Source organism: Peromyscus eremicus, chromosome 6 (assembly GCF_949786415.1).
Source record: "Peromyscus eremicus chromosome 6, PerEre_H2_v1, whole genome shotgun sequence".
Taxonomy (NCBI): Eukaryota; Metazoa; Chordata; class Mammalia; order Rodentia; family Cricetidae; genus Peromyscus; species Peromyscus eremicus.
The window spans coordinates 9,307,466-9,324,419 of NC_081421.1; the positions used below are offsets into that span (position 1 = coordinate 9,307,466).

General features: G+C 32.9%; 1 protein-coding gene across 3 annotated transcripts in view; it reads right to left on the reverse strand.

Moving 5' to 3' along the window:
* The window catches only part of Pcdh10 (protocadherin 10), a 58,037-nt gene that overhangs the window by 28,309 nt on the left and 12,774 nt on the right, over positions 1–16,954 (reverse strand). For 2 of the 3 annotated variants that reach the window (XM_059265146.1, XM_059265145.1), the window contains exon 4: positions 15,604–15,909. In XM_059265146.1, coding sequence (XP_059121129.1) covers positions 15,604–15,909 — 306 coding nt within the window. Of the gene's footprint in view, positions 1–8,529; positions 8,807–15,603; positions 15,910–16,954 lie in introns of those variants that run through there. The other variant, XM_059265144.1, reaches the window with a different exon arrangement.

A 16,954-nucleotide genomic window follows, 5' to 3' on the forward strand; every position in this document is an offset into this window, starting at 1 on the left:
GCCTTGAGGAAGCAACTGGCAAGCTACAACAAGAATCGATCCTTATTTAATAATTTCTAATGTGGGACCAGGAAGAATGTCTACATCTGATAATAAGATTTAAATGTATTGCATTTGATAAATTCATAAAAAATGTACTATGATCATAATAAACTCTTTAATTTTTGTTATATCTTTCTACTGGTATTATTTAAAACATCTTTAATTTAAGCAAAATATAGTCTTCTGTAATTTAGCCAAAACAAACTTGCACTGTGCGTCTATTTTTAGATTATAGATTTAGCATCATATAACTTTCACTTTAAAATAAATTATTGTTCTCAAAAACTTTCTCTCCAATTTCATATTTTTCTCACACAATTCTCAACATGTAAAATGTCCTTGTGCTCCATCAGGAAATTTACATGGATAAATCACAGTTATTGGAGAGCATAAGATTTCCTTGATTGCATTATAAGGAATCATTCCTGAAATCACCAAATATGTTTTATTCTGATAAAGTAACCACATTTTCTTTTGTTGATATGATGAGAACATTAAAATAACATATAGATAGGGAAAAAACCCATGAACTTCATGGAAAAAAATGCCTAAATGAAATCACTACAGCAGTAGAACTCACAACCTAATTACACCCAAATACGGTTAGTATGTCTTAACATTTTTCACTTCTCCTATCATTGCAAACAGCATTATTAAATGCAGGAAGTCAGATTACTATAAAAAGAAAAATTTATTTTTTAATATGAGAAATGAATGTGAAGGAGATATAAGAATGCTGTGATTTTGGAGAAGAAAATGGGCACAGACCTTAGTATTTTGGTCTTTTGTACTCAGGAAAAATAATGATATTATGTAGAAAGATAGAATTTTACAGGTAAATAAATGATAGATAGATAGGTAGATAGATAGATAGATAGATAGATAGATAGATAGATAGATAGATAGATAGATAGAAAGGTAGATGATAGATAGATAGATAGATAGATAGATAGACAGATAGACAGATAAAGGTTCTCCTGGGTTTTGAATTATTTGTGAAATAAATCCACATATAGCTGTAAAACTGGGTAGAATGAAAACAACAAAAACTACAAGAATTATAAAGAAGTGTCATGTTCACAAAGAGTCAATTAACAATCCATTAGATAGTAAAGTCTGCACAGTTTCTTGGGGATATTTCAAATCGGCTTTTGCTAACATCTGGTAATTCTGTCTGATTTAGAAAGATGTGTAAGAAAATGCAGATAGCAGACTGATTGAGAGAATCAGGTATATTAAATAATTAAGTGAAGGACTAGTGTGACAAAATCCTTTGGCTTTTATGTGTCAGTCCCTGACCTAAGTATACACACACATCTCTCCTACATCTCATAGAAATGTGTGTTTCCATTCTAACAGCTGTTTGTGTTCTCCTAAGATTCAGAGCACCTGTGTCTCTTACATGAAAGTACTAATAATATTAGGGGTAACAGTATTCTACTAATAGCCACAACTTAAACTAATGATCAAACACAACTGTCAAAATACAGAGGAGATAAATTATACTAGACATGGATTTATTTAATTCTTTCCTTTTATTTTTTGGCTGGAAAGAATATAAATCCTTTCTTTTCTACAATCAGTAAACCTAGTTTTTTACATCCTATAAAATCAAAGTTCTTGTTTTCAAAATGAGAATTCTGTACCACTATTTGTTTTGCATAATCAAATGTCTTCCCTAAGTATAAATACACAAGTTGAGTAAAGTAAAAAGAAAATGAAATTTCAAAAGTTGTAATCCCTGCCTGTAACGAACATCATTGTAAAATGAATGAAGATTAATCAGTGCTGCATATTAGACATTTGGTTCTGTAATATCTTAATGGATAAAGGGGTAAAAGAGGAATAGTGTACTTTTAACACATGTGCTCTGGGAAAGAATATATTAACTGCAGATGCAAAATAGTGATTTATTGTGAAAAGAACACTTGGTGTCTGATTTTTCTCTCTGAGCGAAAAGGGCATAATTAGTTCTATTTAAGCACGGAACTTTAATTTTGTCCGTACTCAGGCTGATGTCACTGTTCCCATTTTAACTGAATATATATATGGTTGTTTCAACACTTAATGAATGCTTCCTTTGGACCAGGCACTCTACTTTAAATATATTAAATAATTTAATCTCCACATTGGGTTCCTAAGGTATGTATTATAGACAGGAAAGAGTTACAGAAAGACTAAAGAAGTTTTGTAGATAACATAGTTATTGGCTGGGTCAGCCTCAATGTCTCCACAACACCTCGGACATGAGGAAATGCTTTAAGAACACCCTTGAGAAACCACCCTAGGCTGTGAGAACAAATAACGTAAAACTGAATCCTGTGAGAAGAATATGAAAAGTCATGCATTCTAATACAGTGTTTTAAGTTATAACAAAGTCAAAAGTGATAAAATTAATGAAAGCTGGTCAGAATACCGGTACAGTGTACAAGTAGCAAGACTATATAGTGTTTCTCAGGTTTTATAAATATTCAGATAGACTGCTTGAAGCACTTGTTGGACATAAGGTTTATTTCTAATAGAAAGGGTGGGTGTTTGCATGAGGCATGTGGAGAACAGATGTGAGAGAATCACACCACGGTTCTTCTTCACTGTCTAGGATAACTGCAGAAGGGACATTGAGCTGCCCCCCTCTGACTACCTAGATATGCTCGGTAGGAAGAGCTCACCTTCACAAAAAAGAGATGAGTTCTTCTACACTGGATTGTGAGTTATTAGATATACCTGTGTCCATTTCTGATTTCAGCCAAATTTTGATACCATTTGTAGCTTCCCTCTGGAGAGCTCTCTAGAATATTACAGTTTATTTACTTAGGATATTAGCTATATTTTAAATGAAGTTATTGATCTTTCTATTTACTCACATATCTGTGGAAAGTTCTTGAGATGTAATTTTTCTATATACAAAGTAAGGCTGGAGGACATTAATGTAACAAACAAACATAAAATACAAAATCTCTAAGATACAGCAGTATTCAAACTATAATTTTTTTTAAAAAATGGGTTATGATGTTCTTGACGATAATTTACAAAGTACACTTTAAAGCACTAGTCAGTGTTCTCACTCTCTCCTTTTCCTCCTACCTTTTACTTTTTTTTATAATTTTACGCTATCATAAGGCTCTCTAATAATTAATATATAATTATAATAAATAACAGCAAATAAATAATAGTACTGCTGATAGGCCTTTGAAATTGGAAAGTCAATGAAATATCTCCATTTTAGGTTAAATAGGATTTAAAATTAAGATTAAAGGAATATTTTTTTAATCTATCAGGGTTTTTATTTAAATAGAATATAATATTCCATATTATATGCTTTCAGTAATAATTATCGAAACAGAATTTCTATGTCACTGAAAGATGAAAAATTGAAATGTTCAAAGATCAGATTACTAACCTCTAACTCAATTTTAATTGTGAAAGAAGAAAATTAAATTATTCAATGCCAGATATTTCCTGCAGATATATCAGCAAGGTAATCCTGAATTTAGAAAACCCTCAGTAAATTCAGTGAATTAATACTATGTTGCTATAACTCTACAAGTATGTTAATACCATTCTATTAGATGCACCCAATTCTTTAGCTTAATTCAAGTCATAAAGAATTAGAGTTCACTCCAACCAATGAACAATACATTTCATTTTGTGTGCTATAAACTACTCTTTTGCAGATAGGAAAAAGAATACATATTATGATTATATACTGCCACATAATCAAAATGTTCATACATTTGATTCTAAAATTATTTACTGTAATCTGAATCTCACTAACTTCATCCCGCAGCTTGGACTGATAAGCACTGAACCCTTTTAAAAACCTTTGACCCCAGTGACTGCATTACATCATCATTTCCCATTCTTGCCTACAAGGTGGGCACTCACTAGGTATCTGTTTCTATTGTTAAATCCAGTCTTCATGTTCATTCACACTAATCCTTATTTGATGATTTTGTCTTTCATTTCATACTTTCAAGACACATGATTGATTCAAGCTTCTTCATTCCAAGGTTGAAGCAACCATTTAATTGATTCTGTAAAATACAAAGCTCAAATATAAATGATCATGTGTGGCACTTGTTTTCTGCTCAATTTCAACATAGTAAGAAAAGCATGATCACTATGAAGTCTGAAGTAAGCATATGTATAACTCGATCATGACAATTAACAAAAATGCTTTCTTTTTATTTAATTGTGGGCTATTTCACACACTACCAAAGCAGATCTTTTCTTAAAATGCACTGGAGAATATTATAGCATCAAACATGGAAAATTCTCATATTAAGAAAAGTAAATTAACTCAATAATGAAATACCAGATAATAAGATATGTTAAATTTCTACTCACTTGCTAGCAATTTATATACTATGACATCATAAGTGATCTGGGGCATTTTAACATATGCAATTCACTTATTCAATGCATACATAGAATAGTTGATACATGTATACTTGTGTGAATTCTAGACAACACCACAAAGCTTTTCCTTAAATTATAATGCTTTTGCTTTTTTTCTTGATGTCTTATTATCTATCATAAATCATCATGTGAGGTAAAAGACGAGTCCTCAAGAAACTCAAGTTTTCTTTAAAATTCTAAGGAAGGAAATCTAAGAAGTCAATCACAATGCCTCAGAAAAACGAGGGAAATAAAATAATGTTTTCTCAAAGCTTTGCTTCTGGACGGCTGAACTTTCTCCCTTTCTTGCTGGACTCAGCTCGAGAATAACATTTTGTGAGAAAAAGCAACATCAAGGGCCTAGAAAGTGAGATTCTGTCAAATCACAGATGGCATCTGCATATGTCTGGAGTTTGTAAGCTTTGTATGTGAGCTCTTTCTCCCTCCCTCAGGAGCAAAGACCAGTGTGCTGGCCAGGGCATTTCCTACGGAGTTTTACTTTAGCCTTTTAAGAGGCCAAATGCTTTCTTTTCTTCTCTGTCCTCTTAAAGATGGAGGAACTGATTGCTGCCGTCTCTCTGTAGAAATGGGATGTCTTTGCTCCTCATTTCTTCTCAATCTGCCATTCATCATTTTTTTAAAACCCTGTTTAGATGCATTGATTTTTATCATGTTCATCTCTCAATTATAAATTTTCTTTTAACATTATAACATATTGTGTTAATTCTCTACTGGGTTTCAAAGACATATGAAGTTCTAGCATCTCGATTTTATTTCTCTTTTTTTATAAACTGGCATTTAACTTCACATATTCAAGTGTATGTTTCTTAAAATCTACTAAATTAACAGCATATTATATTTAGTCAATAAAAAAGACACAAAGATGAGAGTGAAGCATTTCTGATAGACTAAACATAAAGATAGCTACAATACACGATATATTCAAAAAACATCTGCTCACTAAATAGTCCTTTTCTATATACATTAGTAGATAATAAGGCTTGCTGGTTAATTTTCCAATATTATCAGAACAATGACTTGCTAATAAATTTTAGTAGAATTTTACATTTAATTTATTCCAATAATAGAAGCTTTAAAATACAAATAGAATAATCAGTGGTTAGAGACTGAAATGGTTCTAAACATGGAGTGGCAGTGACTGGGAGAGGCCATGGGATACTTCCAATGTTTTGGCATCTGGACACAATACAGAGAGATGTTTGGGGCACCGATGCATAGGGGAATCCTCATCTTGAGAAAATTCAAATGACATATTTAGGTATTTTCAGATTTTTTACAGACAGGACACTTGATTAAAATCTTCAAATATTTCCTATTTTTAAAGTATATTTAAACAAAAATTAAGAGACTTATTTGTAAATATAAATAATGTTTATGTAACTAATGGAAATTTGACTAGCAATTACATAATCAAGGATAAAAAATAATATTTTAAAGGATAGAGTATTTAAGAAACTTTTATAAATACGTTGCTATAGAATTAAGTAGTACCTAATTTTCAGTGCAAATATATTTTTAGTCTTCTTTTTGAAATAGAAGATAACTATTTCTATTATAAACTCATGATTAAAAATGAATTACACATGATTTCTGGATTAATTTTTAAATGTTTGAATGAAAAGAAAAGAAAGTTATATTGGATTTTGTGTGAAACAAATTCAGTCAAGACTTGACACAAAACAGAATATTGAGTATAAAATTTCTCTACCATTTCATGTGACTGAACACACGTAAAATATGGCTGTTATATATTTTATGGCCATTTGTCTTACTAGAAAGACTGAAGAAAATTAATAACAAATAAATACTTAAGTTCATCTTGAACAAAATCATCTGATGTATAATTTATATGAATTTATATGTAATAAATCTAAAAATTGCATCATTAGAGTGTTTCAGATCACCTTCCCATTTTCTATACAAATTTTCTAGGCTTAAGATGTACAGCAGCTGACAGACTATCACACTAACTCTCATATTTGTGGACCACCCCCACAACCCTTCCTGTGAAACACTTTCAGCTTACAAAGTCGATCAAGTCTATACCACCAAGATGCCATTGCTATATCAACTTAGTTTACTAATGTCATAGTTGACTCGTGCCCTTACGACATGTTGCACTTCAAAAAGCAACCTACTTACTGCATCTTTAATTAGAGATGAAAAATGAATTAGTGTGCTATGACCATGTCTTTATCCACCAAAAGTTAAAATAGAAAACATATCTGTAATTGATTTCACTCATTATACATTACTTACATACAGAGATGTTTTTGCACATACCCAACCTTAAAATCTATTTGCATATCATGACAAAAATATTTATAAAATGATTTTTTTGTACAAGGAAGGGTTTATTTAGGTTTTTGAGTTAAAGGTCAACTTGAGCTATACTTCAAGGCCTTGTGCAAAAACAAGCAAACAAATAATTTTATAGATTCTATCTTAGCACCTGGCCTGGTGACACAGGCATATGATTCCAACATGAGATTACTGAGGTGGGAGAACCATGAGTTAGACATCGGCCTCGGCTATGTAGCAATACTTTGTCTCATAAATGTAGTTATGTAGAATACAGTAGTATCTAATTTTCATCACAAATATAGCTGTTGATATATACATGACACTTGAAATTGTTACTAATAAACTGAAGTCAAATTTCCACTATGTAAAAACGTGTAATAATCTAGTACTCAGCCAAGAGGTGGGACAGTCTAGTGTATGACTGGGGCAAATATCAATATTAAAAGGACAAAAAGCTACACTAACTACATTTTTTTTCTAGCAATGAAAATTAACATCCTTGCTGCAACACACAGCACTGAGACCAGAAATGCAATTTGCCTACACTGCCATAGTTAACTTGCTGTTATTCTTGAGCATTATGAACTGTTTCTGAAAAAGAAAAAGGCTGACCTTAAACAGCAAATGGACAAATTAAAAGTGATTTAATCACCTATCAGTTTATTAACAAGCAACTTATCCTGTTAGTGGAGGAAGATGAGAGAGGAGTTGAATGAATGTATTCTTCTGTCAAGCATGACTTTAGTTAGTTCTACATGTGACAACTGTTGGGAATAATTAAAAACTAAATTTCCTAAAGTACAATACTTCTGTTGAGTGTATAATGTCGGTATACACTACCTCCATGTGAGTGTATAAATGTGCATGTGTCCATGTAACTTAATCATGAAGACATAACAGAAATGTATTTATGATCACTTGTTGAACTCAATGACTTAAAGCTGTAATTGATCATTTTGAATGGCACCCCATTGCAGGGACACTGAAATCACAATTACGGTCCGCAGTGTCTCTCCACATATTTTAAAAGTGTGTCTCTGAAATAAAGCATACAGTAAGTACATTGCTATGGAACACGTAGTATATGTGTTGAATATCATGTTATGGGTCGACTCTAGAATCAGAGCTAAAACTTCACTTTTAAATACTAGTTTTTCTTTCTCACAAGTTGTTTCCATCCATGTCCTCTAAAAATAATAACATTCTGAGAATCAATGCTTTCAAAGCTCTACATTCTCTCCACCTGAAATGATTTTGTTGTTTGCAGTGACTTGCAAGTCTTAGGGTACCTCAAACTTCAAGTACTTTTTACTCTTTATATAGCAAGAGCATATACAAGACTGACTTCAGTTTGTATTCACTAGCATTTATGTATGTATTTAACTATCTATGTAACTTCTTTTATTATACTAGAGGCTGCACACATCACGTAGTTTTGCAAATTTCAGACAACTTCTCCACCCCTGAGCACCACACCACACACTCTTTTAATTTCTTTTTCAAGACAGTGTCTTTATAAGTCCCCCAGGCTGTGTTTGAGCTCTCTCTACAGACCAGATTGACACTGAACCTCCTGCCTCACAATATTGAGTAGTAAATAATTGTTCTGTCCTATCAGGCAAAGTGCTATAAAACTATTTAATCTTAAACAACCAATTTTACAATCTTACATCATTTTCAAGCTACATTATCTAAATGACTTTAACTCCACAAGAAAATGGAGTTTAGAAGACACACTCAGCAAGAAGAGTCTAGGACACTGAGTATTGAATATTGTTTAATGATATTTATAGGCAAATCAATTTGCATATTCCAGGATTATCTACAAGATATTTATAACTTAAAGTATTCATATGTTGATTCAGAAATCCTCAGTATGATGAAGCAGGAAAAAGTAATTCCATATGTAGGCGTTCCTTTTCATTGAATAATCCTACTTAGGTTTTAATTGATTATCTTCTTTTGTTAGACTCTTAGGATGGACAAATGCTTAAATGGGTTTACTTCCAATGTGCAAAACAAGAAAGAGGGTGGAAATGATCTGTAATATAAAATGAGGTACACGAAAATGTTAATATGCTAAAAATGAAAGTGTGCAGGAAATAAATTTCCCTTAGTTACACAAAGTCTCACAGCAAATGGAATATTATGTAAAAGAATGGCTAACTTTATCTGTTCTCTTCTCTTTATACTCATTCCTAAATGACAACATTTAACTAACAGTGTATATCTGCTCAAAAACTTAATTATAAATGGCTTGAATAAACAGTATTCATACAGAAGTTAAATAAAGAAAGATGGCTAAATCTAGAAGAACATGTGTAGTTATTAGCTTCATGGAAAGTGAAAGATGGAGGGTAACACATGAGGTACTCAAAACAAGAAGCTGGAGAAAAGCCTCACAGACAAGGTAAGGAATGGGAGTAATTATAATCCTAAGAGTCGAGAGTTACAAACCACTATTGCATATTCCTGGGGTGTAATATGCTATAAGAACAAATCAAAATAAATTTAAATTCTAAAAATGTTGAAAGATAAGAACAAACCAAAATAAACTTAAATTGTGAAAATGTTGAAAGAAAAAATCATAATTTAAATGCCATGATTAGGTATATTTCAATATCTAGAGTAAGTTCAAATTCTACTGCCCTCTAAAATCCCTACATATATTGACTAAATAATGGATTAAACTAATTTAAAATTTTAAGCAAAGAAAGCAAATGTTTGCTTTAAAAGTGCCAAAATTATATTTATGCCCAGATATGTGAATGGATGAATAATGATAGCATTATATAAAATCCACATACTTAAAAATATCTTCATTGTTCGTAATTGGTTTAACATATACTATTCATTACTTGGTAGGTCTGGATGTATCAAGAGAGTAATTGTGTCAGGGGAAAAACTTACAGGACAGAAGCAAATTCTAGCAACATTTGTAATTGCTGGGAAACTGCACATTATCTTCAACAATGATCACAGAAGTTTATTCTCAGTATATGATCATTTGGGTAAGCCATTCATAAGATTATAAAAATCAGGTCAATTGAATTTAAAGCCATATTTAAAGGGCACTTTAAAAATTGCAGAGTTATAAAGAAGTCAAGAACAATGACTGAAGAAACTGTAAGAGTTCTTTATCAAAGGGATTAGAGCTTTCTTGGATGGATATTAGTTTGACATCATCCAGATGTAAAGATGTGTGATATCATGAGGTTGGCTATGGAGAAGCATGATGCCTAAGTAAGAAACCATCAGCAGTGGCAGATGTGCACATATGAAATAAAACACTGCGCTTCACAGCTGCCTTTCAGAAGAGTTTTCGTAGCTTTCAATACTATTAGTTAAGATACACCAGAAGCAAGAAACTAAAGAACAGACGTACAGGTTAGTTCATGTCCCTAGCATTATAGGGAGGACCCAGGCCACTGCAGTATTCAGTTAAGTTCAGTAATGACGGAAACTGGGAATCGATTAATGTTTTGCACATAGGTGGACTAATGGGATTAGGTGGACATCTAATTCTAACAGTAGACACAAGGCTGAGCTTTGCTACTGATTATTTGCTACCATTAATTTTCCATAGAAGTGAGTAAAGTATTTGTTTATGTATTTCTTCATAATCGTGTAGTCAGGGCAGTTAATAGAAAAACGGCACCACTAGAGTGAGATGATCTGGGATTTGTCAAACAGGGATAAAGTGAAAATTTAAGTGCATTAGGCTCATGGATCTGGGTGTGAGGAAAGAAAAACAAAAGATCAACAACAGAGCTCTCAAAATGTTTGATTAATAAGTAACAGAGCTTGGAGAAGTGAACATTCAAAAAAAATCTATTTGCAGAAAAGGAAAATCATAAAAGGCTTTCCTTCATTTACTGATGGCTATAACTACATGACAGAAATGGTTTTTTAAATACTTTAATAAAAAACGCTTACTTTGTAGATTTAACATTAGATATACTGCTATACTTAGGGCATTAGAGGAATAGATATATCCCAAAGATACCACCACACAGGGTGATATAAATATGCTAGTAATGAGTATCAGTAAGAAAAGTCATTTTATTTTGAATTCTGTATATGCTCTCAACACACTATTGAGTTCAGCAAATTATGAAAACTCACAGAAGGCACACTGAGATAATGAAGACATTGGGAGAGATGTTACTAAACAAAGCATGTTCCTCACTTCCCATCAGCTCGAGGCTGGAAGTACTCAGAAGCAGATGCCAAAAAGATCTTTTTACCAAAATTGGATTTACTAAGAAGAGATCTAGGTAAATTGGCAGCAATAATTTAGGTGCAATGTTTTAAATTTTTGATCTTTTCATGTGGTCTGGGTGAGCTGCAAAATTTTAAAAGAATGCAAAGCTGATAAAAACAGAGAGGGACAGGTGAACTTCTGCTGCACAAACATTAATCTAGATGCTTCTAATATGAAGGCCCGATGGACTATGTATGGTATGTTTCAGTAAGTGCTTTCCCTCTAAACTGATGAGTCTAGAAAACCCCATGGGTTTAAGAAGTTTTCAAGAACATTACATCAGTAAAGTCTAATTATTTCATTCAATATGTTGAACAAGTCAAAAAAAATCCCTATCACAAATACATGATAAATGAGTATTACAAATTGAAGGGAAAGATGACATAAATGAACATATCTTAAAGAAAATAATAAAAATCATCAGAAATTTTTCCTTGTGTATCCTATACATTTATTACTGCATTGCTTCTGCTGTCTAATTTGGACCACACTGATTCATTGACAAAAGTCTTATGAGAAATTTTAACATTAAAATATACTCAAGTGATTCCAAATATCTTAGCATTGTTTTAACTATTCAGGTTTTTGTCAATTATATAAGTAACACCTTTTTTTTTAATCAACTGCATTCCTCAAGCTGTTTTTTAAAGAGTGTGTGTGTGTGTGTGTGTGTGTGTGTGTGTGTGTGCACGCGCGCGCACGCACGCACGCGCGCGCGCGCGCATGTGTGTGTAGTGTAGGTATGGGTATGTGCGTGCATACAAAATCGTGAATAGATATGGTGCCTGTGTTGATGCATGTGCAGGTCAGTGCAGGTTGACATTGTGTCTTCTCCAATCACTTCTCTACCTTATATTATGAGACAGTGTATCCCACTGAACCTGAAACTCATCAGATTCACCTAGATTAGCTGGCCATACAGGGTCATAGTTGTCTCAGCTTCAAAACTGCCAGGGCAACTTCCATGCCTACATTTTATTTGGTTCTGAGAACCTGTCCTCAGGCTGCCTTGCTTGCAAGGTGAGCACTCGACCCACTGATCCATCTTCTCATCTCTGTGGTTAAATTATTTCTGCTTCTCATCTTCTGAGACTAGCCAGATTGTATCATGTAATACATTGTGTCATTTGAAGAATGAAATTGCTTTAAATAAAATGTCTATAATTAAAAACATATCCTAGGAATTCTTATGACAGAAGTGCAAGGTCATTCCCAATCTCCAGAGAATGCTTTTTTCCCATTTTAAATTGGTTTTTAAATTGGCAAAAGCAATTATTAATTTTAGTTAAAAGTTAAATTTGTGTCTTAGGATTTTTAATACTCTAATAAAATTCAAGGTGAGGCTAAGGTTCAGGTAAATCTAGGTAAGATATCTGTTTCCAAAATATACAGTTTTGCCACAAGTATGAAATCCATATGTCTGTAATATGAGTGGGAAAACACAGGTTAGGCAACGTTTGTGACTAAGTAAGTATTGATAGAGGTGATCAACTTGATGCCAGTTGTTTTAACTTCCATTTGAGTAAACAGATCAGGTGGAACTTTGTGGATGTTTTCTATGGGTTAAGAAAGAATGTGGGACTGGTTTAGAGTGCCACTTCAAAGTGAACTCCATTTTCATTGTATGCAAGCACATGGTATCTTTTCTTTTTCTTCAAAAGTTAGTATAACTTAAAAAAAAAATGTATCAGAGGCATAGTACTCAGAAGTTACCAGCATAGACAATGATCTAATTTGTATTTTTATCAATGACAATGATCTAACTTATATTTTAATCCGTGTTGCCCTTTTCTCATCATTATTATATAAATTACAGTGGTTACCTCACTAGACATTTTTGGAAACTTTCAAAAATTACTAAATATGTAGCTACCTTCCTAAACATCAAATGTATATTACACTCATTATAAAACTAAATGCATAGTTAACAAAAGTAAAACAGCAGCCTCAATAATTATCTAAACATTCTGATTAAAAGCAAGTAATTAGTGTCAATTTTTAGCTTTTTTAATCACACGATGGATGTAGTTTTTAATTTAGAAGATGAGAATATTTCCATTCCTGATGATAAATGACACAAAATTAAGCCCTCTCACCATATGATGGGGGGTGGCCAGAAACAGCTTGAGAGTATAGTATGTATGCATTATTATATTAACAATAAAATTGACTGTGTCTTTTGACCTTGTGTCAAGGTATTAACTTTAAAGGTGATTGTCTGAGTCCGACATGACATAAATAACTAAAATATTATTTTTTAAAAAGGAGAAATGCATACATGCTTAAAATTCAGAGTGAATTAAGTACATTATAAATACAAATGGTTTTTTTTTCTGTTTATTCTCTACTTGGGGCAGACTTCAATCCAAACACTGAGGATTTAGAACAGTATTAGTGGGCTAAAATCGATAGTGAAAAAATATAGACCATAATTAGAGACTAATTTGATTCAACAGACATGTTCAATCAATATGCAACCAAATCTAAATTTACAAGGTACAATAATAGATTTTTTATTTGATTATGTTAACACACATACTTATGAAATCAATGGTCCCTGAATTCAGGCTTCTAAATGAGAATAATAGATTCTTACAAAATAGAAAATTTTGCACTAAATTAAGGACAGTGTTGTTATTTATTAAAAAGTATGATTACTGTGATCATTATTAAAAGCAAAAACTAGTCAGTTAAGAAAATACTTTCTTAGTTGTAACAAACTCCAGTTTTACATAGAAGAGTAATTTGCCAAGTATTGTGCTCGTTGATATTATAAAAGGGAAGTTGCTTTTCCATTATCTGTGAAGTGTATTTACCTGACAATAGGCCCTTAAAGGAAATATTAGTATTCATTTAAAAGTATGTGCTTTGATTCCTTAAAATCATATATCCTTTAGTTTTTCTTCTTGAAATTGCCAGTGATAGTTTTCTATAAAACGTATTTCTTAAAGTTACATAAAACAAGGTAGGATTATTCATATTATTTTGGAAATATTTTATTTTTTGAACAATTTCAAATCTATAATTCAATTTGAGAAGATCTCATCATGGTCCTCCTTTATAAAATTTGATTTTTGCTCTCTTTGAGTAAACTAGAATGTGCGACTATGTCTAATTGCATGTTAGACTCTCAATAATTTATGTACTATGCTCTCTATATAGTATAAATAAAATGATGGCTAATCAAATACCAGTGATTCATAAAAGCCATTATTAATAGACTCTGTAATGCTAAAGTAGTGTATCCCGTGGAGTCAGTGGTGTTCTTATGTAATTTGAGAATCTGAACACAATTGTTCATGAAATACACCTTGGTCACTATTGTTATCACTGTTTATGAATCTGATGAGGGCCTCAGTGGAACACTTGACTATTCTTATTGTTCAACATTAGAAGCCACGACCTCAATGGATTTACTATGTGATTTTTGTATTACATAGTCTTAATATGTACATATGTTATATATGTATACATATTCAGTTTGTTTTCTTCAAGTTTTTTTTTTTAATCTTTCCTATTTTATCAGCTCAAATAGAAATGATACATCTCCAATGTTTCTCAATCTTTGTTTCTGGTTTATGATCCAACAAATATTGTCTTGATACTATAAGATGAAAGAATACATCAAATGCAACAGAATTTATATATCAGGTAGATTTTGATTTTTGATTGAGTTGCCGTGGGTTTTACCTCTATCAAGTATTATTTTTTATATCAAGTATTATTTATGTGGCTTAATCAGAATTGAATTATACATAGTCTTCATCCATTAACTAAAAAGAGATGATGTCATGGAGCAGATATTAAAGGGAAAAATTTCATTACTGAGATCCTCAAATGAAATTTATCATAGAAACTCCAAGCATTTTTGTTGGTCAGATGGCTGTATAAGATAATCCATTTAGAGAATACAGTTTCTATATTGAACTAAGGGCCATATTGTCTGTAGTCTCAATGCTACAAGATCATTGGTCCCTCTATCACACAGTACCTCTGACTCTGATTATGGACTTGAGTCCTTACCAGCAAACCTCTTAATCTCTAGTAAAAGCTCAACATGAGGTCTACATGTCTATACTACTTTCTAAATTTGGTCTAATGTGCTTAACTTCATTATGATAAAACCACAATTAGCTCATGATATCAGCCAATATCATTAGGAAACATGAGGCTAGGCCAGGGGACGTAGCTTAGGGGTACAGTGCTTGACTGGTATGCACAAGTCCCTCAGTTCAATACCCAGAAACCCTTACATTCCCCGAAAGGACTCCGACTTTGACTAGCCCTTCAAATTACACCGAAATCAAGTAAGCCAGGGTTCCACACTTTTGGGAATTAAAGAACATCTGAAAATATTTTTCGTAAAAGCCAAGGCTGTGTTTTGCTGTAAATACAACCCTAACACCAGAGGCCACTTTTCTGCTAACTATCAGTTTTCCACCCTGGAGTACTGCCTAAACCTAAAGATGATTTTCATCAACATTTCTAAGAACTCAAACTGTTTTCAGCAATAAGAATGTGGACCTTTAGGTCTTAAGAGGAACTACTTTGATGTAAGCTTTTGTGATACTTACTCAAATACGGTGGTTTGTAAGGCGCTCGTGTATTAGACAGCAATCCGTCCAGCTCCTTCCTCTCCAGGGTGCCATGCAGGGCCTTCTCCTTGCCGAAGGTCGAGAAGGACCGCTCTGCTCCAGGCTGGGCTTCGGGAGGTTCAAAGACCTCGGTGTCTGGAACTGAGTCCATGCCGGGGACATGCAGGTTGCTGCGGTAATCTGCAGCCTGGCGTCCATCCGAAGGGACAAATGAAGGCATCCAGCATCGGTCGGAGTGGCCTAGCGCTTTACACTCCTCGGTGCAGTTGGAGAAGAGATCCATACCTGCAAGAAGAGCAAACGGTAGAGAGGAAAAGGGAAGAGACAAGAAACTCCAGATGTAGTCAACACGGGCAGCTGGACAGTCGGGAAAAGTCTACAGGTAAGGTAGTGATGGGTGGAAACATTTCACTAAGTAAGTTTTCTCTTAATCTGATGGAGACAAAAAACTTCTTAATATCATTTCCCCTATCATTTAAAGCAGGATAAATGATCTACAAACATAAAAAGTAAGACTCTGTGGCAAAGACGTCACAGAGACAGTTTCTAAACTCAGAACCATGGTGGAAAAACAATGCTGACTTCTTAAAAGTTGAGGAAATAGTGAATGGAAAAAGAATATTTTAAAACTCTCTCGTGGGTTAATAACAGGGAAATCTCAGCTATAGGCTTTTTAATCGGTATCCTCTAACAATGTATCAGCTGATGTTCCTACAAACACAGAAAGCGTATGCTAAGGTCGGACAACAATTAGACTACAGACCTTAGCTTTCAAATAGAAGGTGAAATTCAACAAAAATTCAGCCCAAATTTGACAAATGGACAATGGCAAGAATTCTGTTTATTTTGTACACAGGAAATAGTGTGGTTCTTAGTTTTCTGGGAAATTAGTTCTTAAAGGTATCTGTCACTGGAACTCGGGCAGTCCATATGCCTATAAATTACTTATTATTTACCACCTTGCACAAACCAAAAACAAATGACTATAATTAGTGTAGCCGAGGTAACCAAATGCAGTGGGAATCCATTACAGATAATATTGACATATTCCTTAGTGCTCATTTGTACTGTAAATAGTTGTCCTAGTCAACACAAACTTATATGTACCAAGATTGAAAATGACACTACAAATTTTATCACACTCATTAGAGTGACAAGGCTGTTAAATGTTACCTGATTGTGACCAAGAAAGTCTATCTGTTCTTGAATCACGTACAAGAATTTGTGTGTAATATATATATATATATATATATTACACACAAATTCTTATATATATATATATATGTGTGTGTGTGTGTGTGTGTGTGTGTTTGTGTCTGTGTATCCGTGT